This window comes from Corythoichthys intestinalis, chromosome 6, assembly GCF_030265065.1.
Source record: "Corythoichthys intestinalis isolate RoL2023-P3 chromosome 6, ASM3026506v1, whole genome shotgun sequence".
Lineage (NCBI taxonomy): Eukaryota > Metazoa > Chordata > Actinopteri > Syngnathiformes > Syngnathidae > Corythoichthys > Corythoichthys intestinalis.
This window is the reverse complement of record NC_080400.1, coordinates 17936650-17950011: the sequence shown is the minus strand read 5'-3', so window position 1 is coordinate 17950011 and position 13362 is coordinate 17936650. Positions and strand designations below refer to the sequence as shown.

Genomic DNA, 13362 nt, shown 5'->3' with positions numbered 1-13362 from the left:
GAAGAAGAGTGCCCCCCTAAAAAAAATTTAATGCCCCCTCTGTAATTTCTTACCGCAGCCGGGTCTGGTACTGTGTGTTTGGGGGGTGGAAACACATTTGGCGGTAAATCCCCGCCGCACACGTGCAACAACAGTAAAAAGTCTGTCGTTCAGGCAAATCAGCGACCGGGTGGCGACGTCACCGCCAACAGCCAATCGTTCCCCTCGCGCGCGCGCGCTTCTTTCGTCCGTCTCCCTCATCCTCCTCACCCTCATCTTCATCTCAGTCTTTTTCCCGCTGCAGGAGAACGATGAGGAGGAGGATGAAGGAAGAGCATCCCGCCACTTGTCGCCTTGGGAATGTTTTTTTGTTGACGACAGGATTTTAGGAGGGACCACAGCATAGAACCACAACCATACACGCACGAGGGGGTGAGTCGTCCGATCGGTTGTCGCACCTGTTGGGTGATTGACACACACCTACGTGAGCTTGATTGATGCGTGTGGTGAGGGCTGTTTTGTACTGGAACTCCTACCCAAATAGGCTGGCTGTGCGGCTTTTCCCACTCTGCTACCGTTCTCTCCACTCCACAAAAAAAGTACATTTACAATAAAAATTACAGCAATGATTGCCGATAATTTACCATTAATAAAGACGGGAAAACCCATAGGTGGAGTTTGACTTTTGGGGCTGGGGTGGGCACAACATGTTGATGACCCCGAAACGTAGTGTCAGCAATAAAATGAACTTACAAAAATATTTATAATCATAAGTTGACAATGAGTGTTTTTTTGTTTCCCATCATTCTTAAAGGGAATTCTAAATCAGGCTGCTTAGGCAATACTTTTCGGCAAGATTGTCATCCATTGAATATGGTACGCCTGCTGGTGTCGTGCCAATGTAGTTACCCCAGTCAATAATTGTATCCCGTGGGCGGAGCCATATAGAGATAGATTTGTGTCTTTATTATTCAATCAAAAAAATGTGTTTGAATGCAAAAATAAATTTGAAACTCAATCTGTTTGAATGCAAAAATAAATTTGAAACTCCCCCCCTCCCCCCCAAAAAAATGCATGTGAACGCTATTGTTCTTTGATTTTTTTTTTTTTTTTTTTTTTCTTTTATTGAAGTCAAGTGTTTTTTTGATTAAAGCAACTTTTTGGATTGAAGTAATGTTGATGTGTTTTTGGGCCACATTTTGGCTAGGACATTTGTGTCTATATTGTTCAATTAAAAAATAAGTTGCTTCAAAAAAATATAGATTTTAAAAAAGAAAATCACTTCAATAAAAAAAAAAAGAAACATTTCAATCATAGAAAAAGTTTTTGAATGCGAAAAAATATCTGAGATTGAAAAATTTGCATTTGAACACTTAAGTTTTCACTGAAAAAGTTTTCTTTGAATGAAGCAATCCTTTTTGTGTTTGGGCCATATTATGATTAGGACATTTGTGTCTAAATCATTCAATCCCCCCAAAAAGTTGCTTCAATCCAAAAAAATATTTTCGGTCAAAGAAAAAAAATCCTTTTTGAAAATATTTTTTTTCAAAAACATTTTTTTTCAAATTATATGCAAAGCAAATGACCGTCTAAGGTGCTCGAAAAATAATTTTGACCTATTATAAAAATATATTTTTTTGTTCATTTCATTCATTTTTGTTGCAGTTTTATTGCTTTTCAACTTTTATATATATATTTAGGAAAGTCATTTACATGCAATGACACTTTTCGGACACCAGGGGGGCCTGGCCCCCTCTGACGCCTCTATAAAATCCGCTTATGGGAAAACCATAAAATACATGTAAGAATTGGTGTAGTTTTTCACAAACTATAAATATGACAATAGATTTTTTTTTAAAAAAGGAAAATGCAACCGGGATGCGAACCCAAACTGTCAAGTAGGAGTGGGAACCTCTTGGTACCTCACGATACGATTTGCGATACAAAGCTTACGATAGCGTTGATCTCACGATATGGCGATACAACGATTACCGATATATTTGTCACGAAATCAACCTATTTTACGAAACGACTAATAAACAGAAAAAGAAGCTTCTGTTGTGAATTTGAATGAGTTTACCACTAGTAGACATCCAATCCATTTGAACTGGGAGGGTGGCAGCGAATGAACATTCGTTCATTCGCTGCCATCCCTCCCACTTCAAACGGATTGAACGTCTATGGCCATCAGTGGCTGCCAATGCTAGGCAACGAGGTAATTTCGGGGCATTTTAGATCATTAGTTTATTGATTTTTGAGTCACTTCCTGTTGATTTCGGGGCATTTTATGAGTCACTTCTTGTTGATTTTGATTTACGGAACAGGAAGTGGCCCAGGAATCCCACAAATGAATTGGCAGTGACTCAAATGCAACAGGAAGTGACCTTTAAATGCACTAAAATGAACAGAAATTGACTTGTAAATGGCCTGAAAATCAGAAAGAGTGTCTGTGAAATCTCTGGTTTGGAATGAATGAACGTTCGTTCAACCCTCCCAGGCTAAATGGATTGGGCGTCGGGCGCCATCAATGGCAGCCATAGAGTTAACTGAGACACTATTATAGTTGAAGATTTTGATAGCAACTTGTTGGTTCCTTTTTTTTTTTTTTTTTTTTTTTTTTTTTTTTTTTTTAAACAATATCTCGATTCTTGGCAGGTGAACATTGATAACCTTTTAGGATACAAAGTATCACGATATATCACCATTTCAATATTTTGTTACACCCCTACTGTCAAGTGTGGTGACGACCGAGCTACTGAAGGACTCTGAGCTTGCCTTGCACCGGTACCACTCTAAAATGACATCCTCGGTATCAAGGAGTACTAAAATATATATCACGGTTTATATACCCGTTCTGATGCTGTGCAATGTGTACTTTTCGAGATTTTTTTCATCCTTTGATGATTAACGCATACGCGGAGATTGAGGGGAGGCAGACGGGGCAGTGTCCCCCCCAAATGACCGAAATAGCATGTACAGTGGGGCAAATAAGTATTTAGTCAACCACTAATTGTGCACGTTCTCCCACTGTACATACAGTATTGGCCAAAAGTTTGGAGACACCTCAAAGGTGGATACTTTGAAGAATGTAGAATATAAAACCTGTTTTCAGTTTTTTTACTTTTTTCCATGCCAGATGTTCATTCATAGTTTTGATGTCTTCAGTGAGAATTTACAATATTAGTGAAAATATATAAAACGCAAAAATGATGAAGTGTGCCCAAACTTTTGACTTTTGTTTCTGATTCGACAACATGTTTTGCCCCCAGTCCCACAAAAGTAAAACTCTGCCTATGATAACAAACTATAAAATGTAAATATAGGCTGGTTACAAACTGTAGAAGTGCTGGTTGTCTCGTTACCTGTAGGCTTTGAGTTTTGTTGTGTTGTGCTGTAATTCCAAGTGCTTCCTTGTTGAATTGGATGTTGAGTTTTTAGCGGTCGACAGTCTTTTTGAGCAATTAGCATCTTGAATATAAGTAGCAGTTTACATGGCGACTCTGCTACGCGAAGACGCAATGACTGTGTTGCGTAGTGGCCTCGCGTGCATATGGTGTCGACGAAGACGAAAAATTCTGAATCCTGCCTCCAAAGTGGAAGAATTCGATTACGGGGGATTGCGGAGGGCTACCTCGGCATGCATATCAAAGGCTCCCACGGCGCAAGATAACGCCAGCACTCGTACACGTCACATTTGGCGTGCGCAGCGGTGCTACTAAACATCAAAAACAGCAAATATGGCGTAATGTCGGCTTTAATTTACTGTTTTAATAATATTTTTAAATTAAATATGTTGAATGTATCCATTTTTGTGCCTTTTTGAACAAAAGAAAAATGCCATTGCTTCCAGTGGGCGGGCATATTTTTTTCCGGGCTGAGGGAGCTTGGTGGGGTCAAAGTGCATCATTATCTGTCGCCCTGTAAATCTGCACTGCCCCCTAGGACCTGGCATGAATACTACATCGTTTTGATGCGAAATTGCGACATTGTTCGAATGGAGACGCAGATGCAAATTTGAAATTTTTCGTATTCTCGGAGAGTCACCATGTAAACGGCCCCTTAGTGAGACGGGTGGACTTCTTGGTGGGTCTTGGAAAGGAATTGGCTCACTCTCATGTAAGGCCAAAGAAGGCGCAGAAGGAAAAACTGCTTCGGCAACAACACTCCAACACCTAGCCCCAGGAAAAGGGCGAAGTGTTATTTGTCACCCATAAAAAATGTTTTTTTTTATTACACCGTCCCTTGTACTGTAGGCAAACTGCAGCTTTTGGAATATGTAAAAAGGTTGTCCGCCCGATTGCCTGCCTGAGCGATCCATTGTCCGACAAAGCCAAGGCAGCCCTGCCCTTCAAACACTCAAAATGCTAATTAAAGCAATCCAACCCTGTGGTTTTGCACGTGCGAATGGGAATGGCTAATGAGGACCATAGTGCTCACAAAAGATATACTGATTAGGGTCAGATGATCCTTCTCTGGTTTCAAAAGTGATTAGTATCAACTATCCACACTAGGTAGTTCTAGTGTTAATCGGATTACTGGCTTGGAAAAATGAACGCGTTAGATTGCTCTTTACTGAAAGAAAGTACCGTAATTTCCCGAATATAAAGCGCACCCGTGTATAACGCGCACCCCAAATTTACTTGTAAAATCTGGAGAAAATTATTGTACCCGTGTATAACGCGCACCCTAATTTTAGCACCAATAAATAGAACATTACAAGAAAACAGAGCTCGTGTACAGATACAGAAATGTCATTTTACTGACTGGTGAAACACAGCACAAGCATAGCACATTGGTAGTTCAAAACATTACCGTAAACGGACAATATGCACGGTAACAATATGATCTGACAACTTCTTCAATTTACCAAAATCCAGGAGAAAACAAAACAGATGTGACTTTTCTTTTAAAGGCTGCTGTATAACTTGATGATTTCATCATGATGAATAAATGTTTCTTCCATGGATTGATATGGTAAAATAAAAGTGAGGACCGAAGTCGGAAATCGGAACGAGCGCATCGCTACTGTAACAAGAGGAACTATTGTTATTTGGGTTAGGTTTCCCGAGGGACAGATATAGTTGACGGACACAAGAAGTCTGTGTTGTTTTACGTTTGTTATGGTCCGAGTTGACGAGTTGCAATAAACGTTGATTCAAATGAGTTCAAGAAACTAAATTATGTGCTTAATGAAGAGTGAAAAAAGCAAAATTTAATAACACAGACGAAATCATTCGACAAATCAGAGTGAAGTATTACCGAAACAAAATGGTGACGTCATGTACCGTAATGGTCGGCAACGGGTTGCTGCATACGTTTTCTTCAACACAACATGGCCTTGTCAATACAACAAAAAATCGGTCTTTATATACATGTAGGCTAGTAATGAAAATGCGCCACCAGATGGCATGAGCGAGTTTTCGATTAATTGGGAGATCAAGGCAAAGTGTGCATTTTGACCCTTCACTGACGCCGTAGCTTCCTCTGTCTTCCATTGCTGGCACCATTGTGCCTTATGTTCTATTGTATGTATGTATGTATTGTATTGTATGTTCGGCCCCTTTACTTTCAGTGCAGCAAACTCACTCCAGAAGTACAGTGAGGATCTCTGAATGATCCAATTTTGTCCTAAGTGACCGATGATGATAAATAGAATCCACCTGTGTGTAATCAAGTCTCCGTATAAACGCACCTGCTCTGTGATAGTCTCAGGGTTCTGTTTAAAGTGCAGAGAGCATTATGAAAACCAAGGAACACACCAGGCAGGTCCGAGATACTGTTGTGGAGAAGTTTAAAACCGGATTTGGATACAAAAAGATTTCCCAAGCTTTAAACATCTCATGGAGCACTGTGCAAGCCATCATATTGAAATAGGAGCATCAGACCACTGCAAATCTACCAAGACCCGGCCGTCCTTCCAAACTTTCTTCTCAAACGAGGAGAAAACTGATCAGAGATGCAGCCAAGAGGCCCATGATCACTGTGGATGAACTGCAGAGCTCTACAGCTGAGGTGGGAGAGTCTGTCCATAGGACAACAATCAGTCGTACACTGCACAAATCTGGCCTTTATGGAAGAGTGGCAAGAAGAAAGCCATTTCTCAAAGATATCCATAAAAAGTCTCGTTTAAAGTTTGCCACAAGCCACCTGGGAGACACACCAAACATGTGGAAGAAGGTGCTCTGGTCAGATGAAACCAAAATTGAACTTTTTGGCCACAATGCAAAACGATATGTTTGGCGTAAAAGCAACACAGCTCATCACCCTGAACACACCATCCCCACTGTCAAACATGGTGGTGGCAGCATCATGGTTTGGGCCTGCTTTTCTTCAGCAGGGACAGGGAAGATGGTTAAAATTGACAGGAAGATGGATGCAGCCAAATACAGGAACATTCTGGAAGAAAACCTGTTGGTATCTGCACAAGACCTGAGACTGGGACGGAGATTTATCTTCCAACAGGACAATGATCCAAAACATAAAGCCAAATCTACAATGGAATGATTCAAAAATAAACGTATCCAGGTGTTAGAATGGCCAAGTCAAAGTCCAGACCTGAATCCAATCGAGAATCTGTGGAAAGAGCTGAAGACTGCTGTTCACAAACACTCTCCATCCAACCTCACTGAGCTCGAGCTGTTTTGCAAGGAAGAATGGGCAAGAATGTCAGTCTCTCGATGTGCAAAACTGATAGAAACATACCCCAAGCGACTTGCAGCTTTAATTGGAGCAAAAGGTGGCGCTACAAAGTATTAACGCAAGGGGGCCGAATAATATTGCACGCCCCACTTTTCAGTTTTTTATTTGTTAAAAAAGTTTAAAGTATCCAATAAATTTTGTTCCACTTCACGATTGTGTCCCACTTGTTGTTGATTCTTGACAAAAAATTAAAATTTTATATCTTTATGTTTGAAGCCTGAAATGGGGCGAAAGGTTGCAAGGCTCAAGGGGGCCGAATACTTTTGCAAGGCACTGAATATGGCTAGGGTGACCAAACGTCCGGACATGTCCTACTTTCACGTAGTATCCTCGTCGTCCATAAAAATGTCCGGTTTTTATGATTTTTCACAGGACCAATTTGAAGAGAATCCCTCGGCAGCAGTTGACATAGCTCCTACTAGAAGGGAGAGAAGGAGTAGTTCTTCTTGTTTTTGTTGGCAGTTTACCCCTATCATGAGGCATTACCGCGATCTACTGGGTTGACGATTTGGCCACAACGCCTGCCCAGTTGTTAAGTTTTTTACGATAAATACGTATATAATGGCAACTGTCGACTTCTGTCGGAGCTTTGACTGTAAAATCCCGTTTGGTGTCGCATCGTTGCGCTGCCGATGATTATAAATTTTTATAGCAAAGTTTGATTTTTGCCTCAGCTAACGATCAGTAAGCTAAACCACGCTAGGCATTATGGGAAATGTAGTTTTGAACTGCTATGTTTGAAAACATGCAGGTTGAATAGTTTGTCAGTTTTTTCGGTTATTGTATGTGTGCAATCTAGAACATTGAATGAGAATATCAATTGAATGGGAATAACAATTTGTCAAGGACAATTGTGGGTATAGTAATTTATAAAATGTTTAGTTGGCACATAGCCTACTGTGTGTATGTTCTTTGACTGGACTACATTTCCATGGGTCTGCATTTTATATATCCATACATATATGTGTGTATATATATATATATTAGTCATTATTATTATTTTTTTTTTCCCAAAATGCATTTTTCCATCCAGCGTGAGGGGGCACACTTTAAATATATTAAAGTGATATAGGCATCTTTGAGTGAACTTCGAGTAAAATTCAAGTATCTAGAGGCCGAGCTGAGTGTCCTCTTTTTTGGAAATCAAAATATGGTCACCCTATATATGGCGGAAAACACTCAGGTGACTTGAAGTTCCGCTCTGAGACCCCCAATTTGGCCAAATTTCAAAATTGTCCGATATGCATGTGTGATACATCATTGGAAAGCTTAAAATCTCAGTTTTCTGGGGGAAGAAAAAAATTTGAACAGGTGAGCATTTAAAAAAAAAAAAGAATTTTTAAACAACAAAACCCTAACTGGAGGCGAGAGCACGCGAGAGCAGGATTAAAGACGCCACGATTTTAATGAGATATTATCGCGTACCTACCTTGTTTTGATCCAAAAACTCCATGTAGCATGTATCACCGAGTGTCAAGAGACAGCTGTGAATGGCCACAGCCAAATTTTTGGAGGATTTTATGGGTGAAACATGGTGATATAACAAGGGTCGCGATGCAGAAATCGCAGACAACAAGGAGTGGTTGTCATTTTCTTTTTCATGTAGTTACCCTTTTAAACGTTATGTTTCAAATTTCCTTTGTTTGGATCGATTATTTATCATCTTACTTATCGGGGAAAATGCGACAGTAACAAAAAAAAAATACAATTAAGCGATAGTTATGAGGCAGATATCCGTGACTTTTTTACAGACGCCAAATTTTTCATTGTGACGTCATTTGTTTAAAAGTTTAAAATATGCGTGTCAATATTTTTTTTAAAGTTTTCTTTTTTTAAACTAAGTATTAGACATCAATTAATGATTCTAAGCTAAAAATGACAGACATTTTGAATAATAAATATAGTTACTTGTAGGGTTGTTCCGATCATGTTTTTTTTGCTCCCGATCCGATCCTGATCGTTTTAGTTTGAGTATCTGCCGATCCCGATATTTCCCGATCCGATTGGTTTTGTTTGCTCCCGATTCAATTCCAGTCATTCCCGATAATTTTTCCCGATCATATACATTTTGGCAATGCATTAAGAAAAAAATGAATAAAACTCAGACGAATAAATACATTCAACATACAGTACATAAGTACCGTATTTGTTTATTATGACAATAAATCCTCAAGATGGCATTTACATTAGTAACATTCTTTCTGTGAGAGGGATCCACGGATAGAAAGACTTGTGACTTTGTATACTGTGACTAAATATTGCCATCTAGTTTATTTGTTGAGCTTTCAGTAAATGATACTGTAGGCATGCCCAAATGCATGATGGGAAGTGGAACCATGACTGTGCGTAGTGCTACCAATGGATATATCTTCTCTGCGTTGGGAAATAACATAAGGTAGAGATGTCCCGATCGATTGGGGGGGGGTCTGATCACATCGTTTTCAAAATATCGGAATTGGCAAAAAAATATCGGACATGCCTTTTTTAAATAGATTTATAAAATATATATCTGTATACATCGTTTTTTAATTGTATATAACATTACAAATATAATATGTTACTCTTCCAGAGTCTGTAGTTTAGGCTTAAGGTAGGGTTATCAAATTTTTTACACTCATCCAGAGTCTTTAGTTTAGGCTTAAAGTAGGGTTATCAAATTTATCCCTATGGCAGCGGCAAGTATTTTTTTTTCGAAAATGTATCACGTTAAAATATTTAACGCAATTAATGCATGCGCTGCACGACCTTCTCTCGCATTGGCACGCTCAGTCTGTAATGGTGTTGTTCCACCCGTGTGGAAAGATAAAAGGGCGCGTCTGATGAGAAGGTTGAATTTTGGCAGCCTTTGGAAAATTTTTTAATTGGCAATAGCCTTACAACCCCTCTCTCTGCGAGTTGAAATATCATGGGAAGCAATGTGGGGAAGCAAGGTAGCAATTACTCTTTGTTTCTTTATCATATGTTAGTTAGCCAACGCAGAGAAGATATACCAATTGGTAGCACTACGCACAGTCATGGGTGCACTTCCCATCATGCATTTGGGCAGAAGTTAAATGCCTGAATTATCATTTACTGAAAGCTCATATAAATCCACTAGATGGCAATATTTAGTCACAATATACAAAGTCACATCTGTCCTTTAAGAATTACAAGTCTTTCTATCCGTGGATCCCGCTCACAGAAAGAATGTTAATAATGTAAATGCCATCTTGAGGATTTATTGTCATAATAAACAAATAGAGTACTTATGTACTGTATGTTGAATGTATATATTTGTCTGAGTTTTATTCATTTTTTTCTTAATGCATTGCCAAAATGTATATGATCGGGAAAAATTATTGGGAATGATTGGAATTGAATCGGGAGCAAAAAAAAGCAATCGGATCGGGAAATATCGGGATCAGCAGATACTCAAATTAAATCGATCGGGATCGGATCGGGAGAAAAAAAACATGATCGGAACAAGCCTAACATAAGGTGTTAAAAAAAGATCAATTGCTACCTTGCTTGCCCACATTGCTTCCCATGATATTTCTAATCGTAGGGAGAGGGATTGTAAGGCTCTAGCCAATTAAAAAAAAGGCTCCAAAAGCTGCTAAAATTCACTCTACTCATTTTACACTGCCTTTTATCTCTCTATATAGGTAAAACGGCGCCATTACAGATTGAGCGCGCCAGTGCGTGAGTGGGTCGTGCAGCGCATGCATTAATTACGTTAAATTTATTAACGTGATACATTTTTTTTTTAATTAATTACCGCCGTTATCGGGATAAATTTGATAACCCTACCTTAAGCCTAAACTAAAGACTCTGGATGAGTGTAACATATTATGTCTGTAACGTTAAATACAATTAGAAAACAATTTAATAAAAAAAAAAAAATATATATATATATATATATTTAAAAAAGGCATGGCCGATATTTTTTTGCTGATTCCGATACTTTGAAAATGACGTGATCGGACCCGATCGATCGGCATCTCTAGTTACTTACCTTCTTTTTATGGCTAGGTTGAAACAAAAACGGTTGCGCGACGTCCGTAAACGGGGGTTTTCAGGGTAAAACGGACAAATTAAAAATAGTTCGGGGGCTTCATGCGCCATGAATCTGCTATGGAATCATATAGACATTTGGTTCTATCAAATACAACAGTTGTTTTGACTTAAAATACAGCAGTTTCTTTTAAAAGAGGAGTGCAAGAACAGAAACTGCTTTTTCAGTCTCGTCTGTGTTTTTTGCCATATATTTCTGTCTCCATCACTGTACCCGTGTATAATACGCACCATGATTTTACAAGTTGATTTTGGTGAAAAAAAGTGCGTGTTATATTCGGGAAAATTACGGTAATCAGATTACAGTAATGCGTTACTGACAACACTGGTTTTGGATGGAAAAATTCTAAAGCGGAAGTTCCTGGCAGACATAAGGAAGTAAAGTGGAAGTACCTCAGAAACTTGTCTATACAATAAAATTTACATTTATTGAAGGACTATTCAGTTTAACCAGCATTTTAATCTTTCCATTTTTTTCAACAGTATGACTCTGGTAATCACAGCTAACCAGAATTTACTCTAAAGTGAAGTTTTTCAAACCATTTTATATAGTGCAAAACAGTTACAAAATCGTTATTTTTCTACCATAAGTTTCAGTTAAAAGAAAAAAAATATACAAAAATCTAGCATAAAATTTACGTTTACTGAAGCGCTATACCATTTTTTGCAGTTATCTCATTTGTTAAAAGAGTAATATTCTGGCAATCACAGCTGCCAATATTTGTCGTAAATTTACTGGTTTTCTTGTTGTTTTTTCACAACCAGTCATTTACCAATGACCTCAATTTAACCTTCGCTCTCTATCTGGAATGACCTGCTACCTCCTCTCCTTGTTTTTCTCCACCTGATCTGGTCACTTTTGAGTGTGTCTGCTCATCTCAATTGCCTTCTTTCAAGCATTTCAGTCTTCCCTCTGTCATCAGTCGCTCTACTTTCCATCGTCTCGTCACCTTGAAATGTCTCTCCACCTCATCTCCTTTTCTACTTTGTCCCTCTATCTTCACGTATGTCTGTTTCATTCTCAAATGCGTCTCTGTAGCTCCTCTTTTGCGTTTTGACAACTTGCGCTTCCTTGTTTCTATCTTAAATGTATGCGTCTTTGTCTGGAGTGTGTCTGGTTGCGCTTGCGAAGAACGCTTGTCGCTTCTGGAGGAATGTCGGCAGGGTGGGAGGGGGTGGCTTTAAAGATGAAGAGGGAGGCAGAGAGGATGAAGAGGAGGCGGCGTTCGCTACCTGCTGCTTCCTTCCTCGCTCAAATATTCAAAGCCGTGCGGCGGGCGGACGCTTCGTCACAGCGATGAGGCTGTGCGGCCGCAGCTTTTAGTTCTGATGGAGGAGGGAGAAGGGGAAGCGGTTCAGGCTAACGGCGACCCTTCGGGGTACCCGAGGGATGCCGGCGCGGCGGGGCATCCTGTCCATTTGCAAAGGGTGCCTTGTGGGTAAGAACCGCGTCGTCTGGTAACGGGTCGCGAACAGTGTTGGAGTCGGACCGGTGGCTTTGCTGGGGAACGGCGTCATTTTGCTCACTTGCTGCAGTGTTTGTCCTTAGGAGGGTCAACGGGTGGTATATGGTATATTACTCAGGTATATCCTAAACTGGGGGGGGATCGTAATATTGATTCTGTGTATAATAGAGCTGAACTGTATGAGGACAAAATCGAATTGTGAGTTTTCTGGCTGATTCCGATTCGATTCTTAATTGTATTCCCATCAACTCAAGATAAATTTACCAACATGACATGACATCATATCATTCAAAACCAGTGTTGTTTTTGGCAGCTCTTTTGATTTCTGTCTTAGACATAGTCTTTTGGATGAAAATACTTATTATATGTACTTATATACTCATATTTTAGTCATTTCAAAATGTGTGTAGTAGAGATGATGCCGATTGATCGGGTCCGATCACGTCATTTTCAAAGTATCGGAATCGGCAAAAAATATCGGCCATACCTTTTTTAATATATATATATATTTTAATTAAATCGTTTTCTAATTGTATTTAACGGTACAGACATAATATGTTACACTCATCCAGAGTTTTTAGTTTAACCCTTGAGAGTCGAAGGACGCGCCGGCGCGTCCTCAGCGCACGTCGTCTTTGAAGCACCCTCGCGTTTTAATTACGTCACCCACATGCCGTTGGTTGGTCTCGTTTTAAAGTGCGGAAGTTGCGTTTTACTCTCGTTGTTATTTGAAGTCAATCGACCACCTAAAACGTGAGATATTGTCATTTAAGTTTTATAGTTTTATTGTCCTCTCAAAAACATTAAAACGCTGCATGGATCATTTGTTTATGTCTATAATTCCATCATTTCTTGTCCTTTTTCAAAACGGAAGCTCCATTAAAAAAAAACACAAATCAAACGAACCCTTTCGAAGTCACAGTGGAAGCACAAAATGCGTTGTTTTTTTTTTATCAATATAACTGCCGTGCGAGGTTCCACCGAACGAGAGGCAGGAGTGTTCTGAAGCAGCGAGGGGGGAGCGACGGCCGTTTGAATCAAGCAAGCGAGCGAGCGACTTTGTGTGACTTTGAGGATGAACGGAAAACTAAATTTAGCGCAAGCAATTGTGCTTTTTGATCAACTTGAGGAAGAGGGTGGTCCAAATTCGTCATCATCGTCTTCT

At 39.5% G+C, this 13362-nt stretch overlaps 1 protein-coding gene across 2 annotated transcripts in view; it reads left to right on the top strand.

The window, feature by feature from the left end:
* The first annotated feature begins 279 nt into the window (after positions 1-279).
* Positions 280-13362, top strand: part of LOC130917898 (calcium-binding protein 8) — a 92695-nt gene continuing 79612 nt past the window's right edge. Inside the window, exon 1 of one of the 2 annotated variants that reach the window (XM_057839660.1) lies at positions 280-411. Coding sequence is in view for 1 of the 2 variants with exons in the window: in XM_057839659.1 (XP_057695642.1) it covers positions 12061-12170 (110 nt within the window). In the remaining variant the exon portion in view is untranslated. Of the gene's footprint in view, positions 412-11910; positions 12171-13362 lie in introns of those variants that run through there. The other variant, XM_057839659.1, reaches the window with a different exon arrangement.